This window comes from Podarcis muralis, chromosome 2 (genome assembly GCF_964188315.1).
Source record: "Podarcis muralis chromosome 2, rPodMur119.hap1.1, whole genome shotgun sequence".
Classification (NCBI taxonomy): Eukaryota; Metazoa; Chordata; class Lepidosauria; order Squamata; family Lacertidae; genus Podarcis; species Podarcis muralis.
Window position 1 is genome coordinate 122007175 of NC_135656.1, and position 14468 is coordinate 122021642.

Sequence of the window (14468 nt, forward strand, 5' to 3'; positions counted from 1 at the left end):
TTCTGATGCTCTAGAGGGTAGGACTTGACTCAATGGCTTCAAGTTAAGGGAAAGGAGACTCTAACTAAAAAATCAGGGAAAGGTTTCTGACAACAAGAGCTGTTTGAATAGTCCCCCCTGGGAGGTTGTGGACTTTCCTTCCTTTACTCAGAGTTTGGATGACCATCTGTCATGACTGCTTGGTTGAGATTCCTGCATTGCAGAGGGTTGAACTACATGCCCCTTGGGTTCCCTCTTTAAACTTTAAAGGTAAAGGTAAAGGTACCCCTGCCTGTATGGGCCAGTCTTGACAGACTCTGGGGTTGGTGCGCCCATCTCACTCTATAGGCCAGGGGCCAGCGCTGTCCGGAGACACTTCCGGGTCACATGGCCAGCGTGACATCGCTGCTCTGGCGAGCCAGAGCCGCACACGGAAACGCCGTTTACCTTCCCGCTAGTAAGCGGTCCCTATTTATCTACTTGCACCCGGGGGTGCTTTCGAACTGCTAGGTTGGCAGGCGCTGGGACCGAGCAACGGGAGCGCACCCCGCCGCGGGGATTCGAACTGCCGACCTTTCGATCGGCAAGCCCTAGGAGCTGAGGCTTTTACCCACAGCGCCACCCCTGTCCCCGTCCTTTAAACTTTACACTTCCATAATTCTATGATTCTTTCTTACAAGTTCTCAATGATGTGGCAAAATGCTCTGAGAAATAGTCATAGAGGGGAAAGGTGATCCTAGAATGACATTTATTAAAGATTTGTCAGCAAATAAGCCAGGATCAAGCTATTTTTTTCAGGAAATTTTGGGGCCTGATATCATGAACTTCTGCTGCCTGGTGGACTTTTGTTATGCATATGGGGGGGGGGGGACTTGAAGCCTCCTGTGCGAGTCAAAGACTTTATTCCAGAGTATGTGTATGTCTCCCCATAACCTCATATCTTCTCCTGACAAAGTTTTTTGACATTTGAATATTTCATTTTAGACCAGCAAGTGGCTGGATTTTGTTATTGCCATTCTGTTCACAGATCCCTACAATGGAAAAGAATGTACAAAGAATCAGATGGCATCTTTACTTTTTGTCGTCAGATTCTCCTTTGTGTTCAGACCAGGCCTGAATAAAATAATGTAGCACTTGGGGAGGAAGATGCAGCCCAGAAGCCCAGCACTGGAGGCCAACATAGAGAAGACCTGCACGGCCACCATGTACTTCCCCTTGGTGCTCAGGTAGGTGGGCACAAAGGACACCCAAACACTGCAGAAGACCAGCATGCTGAAGGTGATCAGCTTGGCTTCATTGAAGGACCCAGGCAGCTTCCTGGCTAGGAAAGCCACCGTGAAGCAGATGGCAGCCAGGAAGCCCATGTAGCCAAGGGCTCCATAAAACATGGCAGCAGACCCTACATGACATTGCAGGATAATCTCTGCAGGTTGGGAGTGCATGTCTGAGTCTGGGAATGGGGGAGAGGTCCCCAGCCAGGTGGTGCAGATGAGAACTTGGACACTGGAACAGGAAAGGACAACAGCGTTGGCCAGAGTCTTCCCCAGCCATTTCTTCACCCTGTTCCCTGGCTTTGTGGCCAGGAAAGCCAGCACAACGGTAATGGTTTTGGCCAACAAAGAAGAGACAGCAACTGAGAAGATGAGGACAAATGCAATTTGTTGGAGAAGACAGGTGGCTTTTCTTGGCTGGCCAATGAAGAGCAAGGAGGACAAAAAGCAGAGCAAGAGGGATACAAGGAGGATGTAGGAAAGGTCCCTGTTGTTGGCTTTGACTATGGGAGTTTCTGAGTATTTAATGAAAATTCCTAACACAAAGCATGTGATTAAGGAGAATAACAAGGTAAAGGAAGACAAGAGAATCCCCAAATAGTCTTCATAGGACAGGAAAGTGATAGTCTTGGGAACACATTGATCTCGGTCCTTGTTTGAGTGCTGATCTTCTGGGCATTTGGTGCAGTGGTCTGCATCTGAAAGGAAGATGAGTCATTTGAGCACCCAGGGTCTCTAGCAAGGGACATTCCCAGCCCCAGCGGGAGATACTATGACTTGAATTGGCAATCTGTTGCGTGAAAAGCAGATGCCCCAACAGATTGAGGTTGAATCCTGAATAGACAGAAGTACTGTTTTGGGGGGACAGGAGGCGGGCAGGTGTGGAGGATTCCCTGGTCCTGAATGGGGTAACTGTGCCCCTAAAGGACCAGGTGCGCAGCCAGGGAGTCATTTTGGACTCACAGCTGTCCATGGAGGCACAGGTCAAATCTGTGTCCAGGGCAGCTGTTTACCAGCTCCATTTGGTACGTAGGCTGAGACCCTATCTGCCTGCGGACTGTCTCACCAGAGTGGTGCATGCTCTGGTTATCTCCCGCTTGGACTACTGCAATGCGCTCTACGTGGGGCTACCTTTGAAGGTGACCCGGAAACTACAATTAATCCAGAATGCGGCAGCCAGACTGGTGATTGGAAGTGGCCGCCGAGACCACATAACACCGGTCTTGAAAGACCTACATTGGCTCCCAGTACGTTTCCAAGCACAATTCAAAGTGTTGGTGCTGACCTTTAAAGCCCTAAACGGCCTTGGTCCAGTATACCTGAAGGTGCGTCTCCACCCCCATCGTTCTGCCCGGACGCTGAGGTCCAGCACCGAGGGCCTTCTGGTGGTTCCCTCATTGCGAGAAGCAAAGCTACAGGGAACCAGGCAGAGGGCCTTCTCGGTAGTGGTGCCCACCCTATGGAACGCCCTTCCAGCAGATATCAAAGCGATAAACAACTACCTGACATTCAGAAGACATCTTAAGGCAGCCCTGTTCAGGGAAGTTTTTAACGTGTGATATTTTAGTGTATTTTTGGTTTTTATGGAAGCTGCCCAGAGTGGCTGGGGGGGCCCAGCCAGATGGGCGGAGTATAAATAATAAATTATTATTATTATTATTATTATTATTATTATTATTATTATTATTATTATTATTATTATTTGGTAAAGGTTTTATGGGGGGGAATGATACTGTTTTGGACAAGATTACAAAAGTTACCCTATTCCTTCTCTCACTTGCCTTCCACAGTGGAGATGGTCCCTTTCACACAGGGAGCACAATCATAGCAGCAAAGTGGCTTTCCTTCCCGGATGACCTTGACATCCCCAATATGACAGCTCTCAGCACATCTGGATTGAGGGACAGTCTGCCCATAAAGAAAGATGGTCAGGAGTTAGTGATATTGTGGGATGTAGAGGTGCAGTCAAGTGCAACATTCCGACAGAGGACTAACGGCCTCCAGGTTCTAACCGGTTGCTGTGACAACCAGTTTGTCGGTTGCTGGTAGCTTTGCAAATAATTTTTATTAAGTTTCCATTTACCAAGCCAATCATATTTTATTAACATTTTTTTATTTCCACACAGTTTGTTTTTCAATCTCACTTGCTATCAGACATTGTGACAGTTCTTCAAGGGGGGGGGGGGGGTTGTTAGGTAAATCATATTGAAAAAGAAGAAAGTTTCCCCCCTCCTTTCCGCTCCGTTCAACATACCGTCATGGCTGTGCTTCCTTGATGTAATCCTTTGTTCATTCCGTCCCATCGCTCAATCTTCTCAGTGGTACATTTATTTAGCAGATAATACACTCCTGACCTTGCTCGAAGCATGTGTATTTACTTCTCCAATTTTTCTCTCTCAGTGTCCCCACCCCCTCCTTCTTTCAAATTCGGGGGTGATTTATGGACAACCGCGGGCAAGTACAGCATCTTCCCACCCCCTGGGAAGATGAGGGATACTGATATATTCCCCATAATCAGCCTCTAATTACCTCGTGCGAGCCGGATAGATGGTATTGTCGGCCATCTTCCAAGGCGCTTCTAGCACCCCCCCCCCCCCCCGGTTGCTGGTAGTTTTCAAAGATAACTGCTGAGTTGCAGTCGCCTTAGGACCAACTTCCCTCTGGTATAGTTCATTTGCTTGTTATGTAACCTAAACCTGCCTTCAGGTACGCTTCTGTAAACCTGAATGAATCTGAGAGTAAAATAGTTTTATATTACATGAATCAGATTTGTGTGTGTATTCCTATAGAGGGATTCTAAGGGATTTTTAACTCTCCTAAAGAAAACCTTCCCACAGGTATGTCTATCTAGACAATAATACTGGAGCCAATACTCCCAGCTCCTGCCACCTAGCAGTTTGAAAGCATACTAGTTCAAGTAGATAAATAGATACTGCTGCTGTGGGAAGGTAAATGGCATTTCCGTACGCTCTGGTGTCCTGTTGCGCCAGAAGTGGTTTAGTCATTCTGGCCAAATGAGCCAGAAAATCTGTCTACAGACAAATGCCAGCTCCCTCGGTCTGAAAGCAGAGATGAGTGCCACATCCCATAGTTGGATTTGACTGGATTGCACTGGATTGAACTTTACATTTACTAAATCGTTCAGGGAATTTTAAACAAAAACAGATTGTGAAGACTTCCAACAGAACCTCTCCAAACTTCAGTGATTAATAATAATAATAATAATAATAATAATAATAATAATAATAATTCATTATTTATACCCCACCCATCTGGCTGAGTTTCCCCAGCCACACTGGGTGGCTGCCAATAAAATATTAAAAAACAATAGTCAATCTGTAGACGGATTAAGCAATAAATTGGGAAATGTAATTCAAAGCAAACAAGTGTGAAGTGATGCAGGTTGAGGCAAAAAATATTACTTTCATAAATATGCTCATGGGAGTTGAAGTGGGAGCGACTCTTCCTACAAAACTAAAAGCCCCTTTCAATCCAATATCCTCTGTTTTCTTTTTTGGATCATAGTCAAATGTACCTGAATGATTTAACCCACCTTATTAAACCAAAGGGGCCACACGATGGCATCCTGATCAATGGTGACTTTTACGTCTGCGGATCCCTCTCTCTCCATACTCCCAACTTTCCCTACGTGAAGGGACTTATTGGCAAGCATCACAATGTTCACCACATCAAAATCAGCTGTCAGGTCCCCATTCTCATCTAAATATGCTCCACCCCTAGAAGCATTGTAGAACTGAAGATCACGCAGGAAACGGTGAAACTAGAATGACAGAGAAGATCACAGCATTTAAGAAAGTTGGCTGTTTCAGCCCAGGTGGTTCACATATTATCTAGGCACCTAGTGGCCCTCTCGCTCTCCAGGCTTCACGCAGCTCTCCACAAGGCGCCGGAGCCCGGCGCTGGGCTCCCACGGCTTGCGGAGAGTTGGCTGCATGCCGAAGGCTGGGCGTGCTAAGCTCAGCGTGCCCAGACTTTGCGCAGCTCTCCGCAAGGCGCAGGAGCCCGGCGCCGGGCTCCCACGGCTTGCGGAGAGTTGCCTGTTCTGGGGGCTGGGGTCGGGGGAAGCTCGGGCTTCCCCCGCCCCAGCCCCACGCCTGGTGGGGAAATATTTTTTTTCCCTTTTATTTCCCCCCCAAAAAACTAGGTGCACCTTATGGGACTGTGCGTCCTATAGGGTGAAAAATACAGTACTTCTTTTTTAAAAAAATTATGTTCAATGCAAAGTTACAACAAAAATTACAAACATAAATTCCTAAAAAAAAGAACAAACCAACAAAAGCAAATCAAAACAAACAGAAACCAAAAAGGGGAAAAATCACACCTACCCAAAAAATCCCCTGCCATCATACTAAGCTTTACATACATATACTCATATTGACTTCCTTCCTCTGTTTTGAGACCTCAAACATTTTAATCTTTCTGAATTGTTGTGTCTAATGTAAATTACCCCTATCTTTACACCTTTCGCACCGCTTTTAACCCTGCAAAGCTTCATTCGTTACATACCGATATACTTACTCCAGAACAATGTTTTTTCATATCTTCTTTAACACAATCCCATTCCTTTGCTAATTTTTGGTCCCATTGTCCCCTTAGGAATGCTGTGAATCTTGCCAAATTCATATAAGCACAATGTTTAATTTGCTATTCTTTTATTGATGGGATTCCACCCCCCTTTCCAGTTTTGTGCTATGACCATCCTGGGAGCTGTTGCTGCATAAAGGAATACTTTCCTTGGATTGCCGGAAATATCTTTTTAATTATACCTAAAAGGAATGCCTCCCGTTTTTTACTAAAAGATATTTTAAACATCTTTTTGATTTCTTCATATATTTCATTCCAAAATTGTTGAATAGGTCGGCATTCCCACCACATGTGAAACATTGTTCCTATTTCTTTCTTGCATCTCCAACAGGTATTTGATTTTGATTTATAAATTTTTGCCAATTTTACTGGAGTTAATTACCATTGGTATATCATTTCCCCAATATACTTGAGGTCTTTCAGAATGGGCTCTTCCATCAGCTGAGCAGACCAAGAAAAAAGGTTCCGTCCTAGAGCCTCTGTGTTGGGGTTGGGGAGGGAATGGCATCTCCTCTCTGAGTCTTGCTCCAAGCTATGGCTGCGGCTGCGGTTGTGGCAGCTACCCGACAGGCTGCAGACTTGCAGGCCTGGAACTGCATGAGGCAGGCTTGTGACCCTCAACCAGGGTGGACTTCCCCGTTTGAGTGAGAGGCAGTGGGAGAAAAGTAGCTGGGGATCTAACATTTTCTTCTGACGGTGTGGGGCATGTCTAATAATGAGCCTTAGCTTAGTTTTCTGTGGCCTAATCCCCCAAGTGTAAACGGGGTGAATGGAAATGCTTTAATGATTCTAGGTGGGCAGGTAGCAGGGCGTGGTCAAGATGCTGCCCCTATTCTCGTGGTGATAGGCAGGGGAAAGCAGGGCTAGAGTGGGGAGGGGGCTGGCCACCATCAGGGGTGGAGGCCTAGGTGTTTGGTCTCTCTTCCTTGTTCCAGCCCTCTCACACCACCAGGGGTTACTAGTTGCAGATCTACTGAGCCCTCTGGTCTGGTGCTGCTACTGCTGAATGTCAGTTCAGTCCATGTTAAAAACATGCTGTTTCATGATTTGATTGCACATGAGTGGACTGATCTGACTTGCATTACTAAGAACTTTCTGGCCCTAAGAGCTGTTCAACAGTGGAACAGTCTCCACCATCTCCTTGACCAGGGAGCCTCTTCACCTTGTAATGGATTTGTGAAGAAACTTATTACATGCAGTAGAATTCTATCTTGCTATAACTTTGGAATGCTTTGCTTGTCTTTGATATTAGGAAAGTGAGATATGATGATTATGATGGAAATAATCATGGCGGCATACCTAGGAATGTATATGAATGGAGATTTAATATGAATGTCATTTCTTTTTGAGGAATCTTTAGTCTTCTCTTTGAAAGGGTGACATGATTATTGCTAGCAGTCCATAGCCCTGCAGATCAAGGTAACTATTGAAGGGCCTATCAATTCTGTATCAAACATTTTGACCTACAGTATTTTATAACCTTATTTATCTCCTCTTTTTTAATGCTTGGCAAATTTCTGTTAATTAAAGGAAATGGATCTATGAATCCGTCATTAAATCGATTTTCATTTAAAATGGAACAATATCTATCCAGATCATTAGAGAATAAAAATGAATACCTGTGATGCTTGGACTTTTTCATCTTCCAACCTGTTCTGACCCATCATCACCACCCTCTTGGGTCTAGAGGAGTACGCAGCATTTAAGGCATGGGCCACAGCTCGGACCGTGTTGTAAATGCTGTAGGTGTCCTGAAACAGGCTCCTTTCAAGGACATCTTGAGAGAACCCCAAAAGGGTCTCCTTCACTCTGCATCGCCTCTGGCCTTTCACAGACAAGACATGCTTTGAATATAAGCAATGATAGCCTTCAGGCCAACATGGATGGAAATTCTTATGGGGGATAGTAACTGGCACATTGCCATCGTGTTTTGCTCTTTTTTTGGTCTGGATAAACAAAGATAAATATCCATGAATGTGTTTGTTCTCAAATAATTCTGGACATATGTTGGAGGTGACATATGAGAAAGCTATTGTGATCCAAACTTTCCCAGTAATTGGTTTCAGGGTTTCACCCACTGTGCGAAGTAAAATTGCAGCTTCAATGAGGGACACTGATTCCCCATAGGAAAGAAACACGTTGATTCGCCTGTCCATGGAAAGTGAAATCTTCTGCTGGAGCTTTGTGAACCATTGTGGTGTAAAGATATTGCATCGTGAAAAGGTTTGTGAGAATACAACACAGACACCGCCCTCAGCAAGCGCAGGTGCCAGGGTGCTCAGAAACCTTTCTCCATCGTCAGAGTCAGGAGCTATGAGCCCAATCCAAGTCCACCTGAAATGCAGGAGTAGCCTGACAATCCCTGAGCCTGGGGGTTCTTCATTTGGGGTCATTCGGTAGAGCAAAGGAGATTGCGTTTTGTCAAGGGCATGATGGACAGAAGCATAACTGACCTAGGAAGAAAAGGAAGATATAGAGGGTTTTCTTGGTCAACTGGAAATTGTGGTCAGGGAGAGCCATATTTTCCAGTGCTTCTCTGGAAAGGAGATGTAGGACACCTTTGGGCAACAATACACTCTGGTCAGTGAACGAAATAAATCAATTCATTCATTATAGGCATCAATTTAATATGTCTTCCACATTATGTTGTCATTGAGTGTAGTGGTGGAGGAAGCGGGCGGGGGGTGTCCTTCCCTGGGGGCCATCATTGAGGGGAGATTACAAGAAGACACCCCGTGGGGGGGGGGGAGTCGCATCCCCACCCACGAGAGTGGTGTCACAAGCCTCCGCCATCGCAGCCGCGTGTGGAGGATCCTTCCCTCAGAGTTGCACCCTCCGCCCCTGTCTGTACGGCGCTATTTCACACACCTGCCAATATAAGGATGTGCTCAGCTGTGATTCCTGCATTGCAGTGGGTTTTGATGGATTGGTTATTTAATTTTTATACTGCATAATATATTTAAAATATCTGTAAGCATTGCACAGAAAAGTGAAGCAACAACAGACACCTTAAATAAAATAATCCAAAAAGGCCCCGTTACTTTAAAAAATATTACACGCACCCAACACATTTAGAGCATGTCAAAGGCTCTTGGTCTCCCACAAAGAATCATGACAGCTGTAGTTTGTTGGGAATTATAGCTCTTTGAAGGGTAAACTACAGTTGCCAGGATTCTTGTATTGAGTGCTTTACATTTATGGTGTACACAACAGCATCAGCAAAGGCACAATATGGAAACGAAAAGGCCCTAGACCTACCCAGGAAGCTCAGCTTTTTGAGGAAACGGGACTTGGACAATAATTCATGCATAACCACACACTCGTTTGCTAGAACATTGCTAGATTTAGACCCTAGATCTTATCTGCTGTCCTTTTAAAGTTGCACAGTTAGAACAGCAACAACCCACATTCATAAGAACAAGTAATGAAAAACAGCAGAATTTGTTTTAAGAGAGATGGCTTCTGTTGGGGATGTTCTGGGATTAACAAGTTTTAGGGTAGTACTCAACCAGTGACTAGTGGTGCGGGAATCTGTCCCATTTTTCCTATACTGTTTTCCAGATTTAAAATTCCCACCCATTTCACAAAGCTGTTTGCTCTTTGAGAGGAAACATTCATTTACCATATAGGCCAGGGGTTCCCAAAGTGATGCCCTCCAGATGATATTCACCTCCAACTCCCATGAGCCAATATTCACCCCTTAGACTGCTCTGATGGTGACTCTCTTTGTGAAACCCTTCTTCAGCCAGCAGGACAAATCCTTCAACATAAGAAGAGGCTCCTGGATCAGGCCAACGGCTCATCTAGCCCAGCATCTTGTTCACACAGTGGCCAGCCAGGTGATTGTAGGAAACCAGCAAGCACAGCATGAGCACAAATGCACTCTGCCCTCATGTGACTCCCAGCAACTCAGCACCCAGAAGCATTGGTGCCTCCAACTAGGGACGTAGATCACTGTCATTATGCCTAGCAGCCATTAATAGCCCTTGCCTTCATGAATTGGTTTAATCCTCTCTTAGAAGCTTCACTGCCTCCTCTGGGAGTGAGCTTCATAGTTTACTTCCTATTCAGAGAGGTTGCTGTTCTCTGTATGTTGCCCATGCTAGTGTGTTCATACCTGGGGGATTTTGTAGGTTCCCAGCATACTTGAAATCTGGAGTGAGGTGTCAGAGTTGACCCCTTCAATGAAAACCAAGGGCTTCTTCTCTCTTCCACAGTGGTAGTTTGGGACATTGGCCCTCCCAGGAGAGAGCAGATCTAGCGTGGCGTCATAGGTCATTCTTGCATTGAAAAAATTCTCATAGATGTCATAGCCCAGGGTGATGTTGGGTAAGATCCCAGGGTCCTGATTAATCTCATGGATGGCGATCATGAAGGATAGGCGATACCAGTATGGTACCATATCTGATGCCCTGCAACAAAGCATGAAGCCTAATGTCAGTCTCCGTTCAGTGAATACTGTCAAGTCCCTGCTTTCTTAACCCTATAAGAAATTGCAGCCACGAGAATGAAGCAAAACAGAACATCCACATCACATAATCAGCCATATGTGAGTTTGTTGGAAGCTGAACGGCTGCTTGCCAGTTAAGGAGAGATAGAAGCATATTTGAGCACTTGAGTGCTGGAAGCAAGGAGTGAATACCACCCACAAATATATTGAGAAAAAGTTTGTAAAAGGACAGGGCACTAGTTTGTTTCTTTATTTTTTAAAAAAGGAAGAGGAGATGTAAAATAGAAATCTTTACCAGTCATATAATTCCTGCTTCTAATTGTTATTGCTGTTGTTATCCTATTTAGTAGCTACGTTTCACCCTAAGGTCCCAGGGCAGGTGAACTGTACTGGCTGCCAGTTGATTTCTAGACTCAATTCAACGTGATTGTATGTTAACTTGATAGATAGATTGTGACCATTTAATAGTTATAGTCCTGCTCCTGTCAGAGGAGTACAGATCAGGCCATCTTTACATGTCCCAAGTTAAGAAGTTGGGATGCAGATGATCTCTGGATCTTCTTGATTCACCATCAATTTGTTTCTTTTTTCCAGTGGAAAAAAGTAAGGAGGGAAGTAATGCACATACATTTTGTGTCTTCAATGGGCAAACTCTAGAAAGCAGGACTTGTCCCTGGCATGTAAGCATTAGAGGCTTGGGCAGTCACAGCTAAGCACAACCGTATTAAAGAATATGCTATGTATATATGCCTACCCATCAATCACAGTTTTGTCTGCTGTGCAGAAATTGCATGGGGAAATGCAGCGTACCTTCTACTGTAAATAAAAGGGGTGGCAAGGAAATGGTGTCCAATATGCAGAATTCGTAATGTAGATATGACCCCGCTTATGAGGTGGTCTCCTGGCTCGTAATAATTCATTGCATCTGGACTGTCCCTTCTCAAGTTCAATGGGCATTTTGCTTTCCGCAACCTAGAAGCTGCACAGGGAAGCAGCAGCAGCAGCAACAACAACATCAATAAGAGCCTCACTCTGGGTCTGGCTCCTGTCATTACATCTGTTTTCACTGCTCTCAACTTAGCAAGAAACTAACTAGATGAAGCCCAAAGTCTCAAACAAGACCGAAGCCCCAGAGAAAAGGTGAGGAAAGGGAGGATACGAAGCTTTCACACTGGCAGAATCCCTGCCTGCCTGGAAGATAAGTCAAAGCCCTCGATGGCACAAGAGGTCTTTAAATATGCAGCAGGCATTTCAAGCTCTCATTTCTGAAATATCTGTTCTTTGTGTCAAAAGTGGGTACATTGCTTGAGTTTTGCCAAGGAATAAATCACTATGATTATGATAGGTATGTGGGGAATAATCCTCTCTGGAATCACTGTGGAGCTTGGGCAGCAGCTGCAGAGCTGGAAGAAAATATCACAATCTGATTTCTCTTTGCTCTAGAGGGTAGGACTCGAACCAATGGCTTCAAATTAAAGTAATGGAGACTGCAACTAAAAATCAGGAAAACTTTCTGACAGTAAGAGCTGCTTGAAAGTGGAATGGTCCCCCTTGGGAGGTTGTGGGCTTTCCTTCCTTGGGGGTTTTTAAGCAGAGTTTGAATGGCCATCTGTCATGAATGTGTTAGTTGATATTCCTGCATTGCAGGGGGTTGGACTGGATGCCCCTTGGAGTCCCTGCCAACTCTGCGCTTCCATAATGCTATGATTATGTGTTCACAATATCTAACTGATGTGGTGAAATGTGATCCTAGAATGACAATCATTTAAAATACATCACCAGATAAGCCGGGCTGAAACTATTCTTTCAGGACATGTTGGGGAACTTCTGTTGCCTGGCGGACAACATATGAAAAAACAACCATAGAAGCCCCCTGTGCCGGTCAAATATTTTATTTCAAAGTATTTGTAACTCTCCCCATCACCTCAAATCCTCTCCTGAGTCATATGTTGGGCCTAGTCACTCCACAGCTTTTTGACATTTGAATATTTCATTTTATATCTGCAAGTTGCAGGGTTTTTTTATTGCCTTTCTGTTCACAGATCCCTACAATGGAAAGGAATGTACAAAGAATCAGATGGCATCTTTACTTTTTGTCGTCAGGTGCTCCTTTGTATTCAGATCAGGCCTGAGTAAAATAATGTAGCACTTGGGCATGAAGATGCAGCCCAGAAGCCCAGCACTGGAGGCCAACATAGAGAAGACCTGCACGGCTACCATGTATTTCCCCTTGGTGCTCAGGTAGGTGGGCACAAAGGACACCCAAACACTGCAGAAGACCAGCATGCTTAAAGTGATCAGCTTGGCTTCATTGAAGGCCCCAGGCAGCTTCCTGGCTAGGAAAGCCACCGTGAAGCAGATGGCAGCCAGGAAGCCCATGTAGCCCAGGGCACCATAAAACATGGCAGCAGACCCTACATTACATTGCAGGATAATCTCTGCAGGTTGGGAGTGCAAGTCTGAGTCTGGGAATGGGGGAGAGGCCCCCAGCCAGGTGGTGCAGATGAGATTAATGTGATTTGAAATAATGTGATATGATTGGCCTGTTAATAAAAATTATGTTTTTTTAAAAAGAGATCAAAACATGATGGTAATCTGCCAGTTTCCTACGCCCATAGTGATTTCGATCCGTCTTGGCCTGAAGGCTATCATTGCTTATATTCAACGCACGTCTTTTCTGTGAAAGACCAGAAGCGATGTAAAGTGAAGGAGAACCTTTCAGGTTTCCCTCAGGACGTCCTTGAAAGGAGCCTGTTTCAGGACACTTACAGCATTTACAACACGGTCCGAGCTCTGGCCCATGCCTTAAATGCTGCGTATTTCTCTAGATCCAAGAGGGTGGTGATGATGGGTCAGAACAGGTTGGAAGATGAAAAAGTCCAGCCATCATAGGTATTCATTTTCCTTCTCTAATGATCTGGATGGATTTTGTTCCATTTTAAATAACGATTTGTTCATTGACAGATTTGTAGGTCCATTTCCTTTAATTAACAGAAATTAACCAAGCATTTAAAAAGGAGATAAATGAGGTTATAAAATACTGTTCATCAAAATGATTAAAGCAGACAAAGCTCATACCAAGAAAAACTTAGTTGGTCTCTAAGGTGCTACTGGACATTATTTTTATTTTTAAAATATATTTCTACTGTGTCAGAAAAGCACGGCTACGTACCTGAGTCAATATGATTCGGTACAGAATTAATAGACCCTTCAATAGTTACCTTGATCTGCAAGACTATGGACTGCTAGCAATGATCATGTGACCCTTTCAAAGAGAAGACCAAAGATTCTTTAAAAGGAAATGACATTCATATTACATCTCCATTCATATACATTCCTAGGTATGCCATCATAATAGCAAGATAGAATTATACTGCAAGTCAGAAGTTCAATAAAGTGTATTTCCAAAGTTTCTCCACAAACCCATTCCAAGACCAAATGGTTCCCTGGTCTAGGAGATGGTGTCTCTATAGAGAAGAGCAACACACCAGCCTTCACCCCCTAGTCTAGCCTGGTGCAGGATCATAAACTCAGGTGGGCAGAGCTAGGTAAGGTCAGACACACCCAGTTTGTTCACCCAAATTATGGAATCAAGGAATTGTAGAATTAGAAGGAACCCTGAAAGTCATCTAGTCCCACATACTGCAATGCAGGAATCTCGAGTAAATCATTCTTGACAGATGGCTATCCAACCTCTGTTGACAAACCTCCAATGAAGGAGAGTCCACAACCTCCGAGGGAGACTGTTCCTCTGTCAAACAGCTCTTAGCGTCAGAAAGTTCTTGGCAATGCAAGACAAATCAGTCCACTCATGTGCAATCAAATCATGAAACAGCATGTTTTTAACGTGGACTGATCTCACATTCAGCAGTAGCAGCACCAGACCAGATGTCTTTGTAGATCTGCTACTAGTAACCTCTGGTGGTGTGAGAGGGCTGGAACAAGGAAGAGAGACCAAACACCTAGGCCTCCACCCCTGATGGTGGCCAGCCCCCTCCCCACTCCAACCAGGCTTTCCCCTGCCCACCACCACTGGAATTAGGGCAGCATCTTGACCACGCCCTGCTACCTGCCCACCTGGAAGCATTAAATCATTTCCATTCACCCCGTTTACAGTTGGGGGATTAGGCCACAGAATACTAATCTAAGGCACATTATTAGAC

General features: G+C 44.7%; 2 protein-coding genes across 2 annotated transcripts in view; one reads left to right on the plus strand and one right to left on the minus strand.

Moving 5' to 3' along the window:
* The window catches only part of LOC114592563 (uncharacterized), a 400972-nt gene that overhangs the window by 258172 nt on the left and 128332 nt on the right, over positions 1-14468 (plus strand).
* Positions 1038-10257, minus strand: LOC144327074 (vomeronasal type-2 receptor 26-like). The gene is made up of 3 exons (XM_077925289.1): positions 9973-10257; positions 3032-3158; positions 1038-1948 (listed from the first exon to the last, which is right to left on the minus strand). Exons 1-3 carry the CDS (start codon positions 10255-10257, stop codon positions 1038-1040), a joined length of 1323 nt encoding a protein of 440 aa, XP_077781415.1.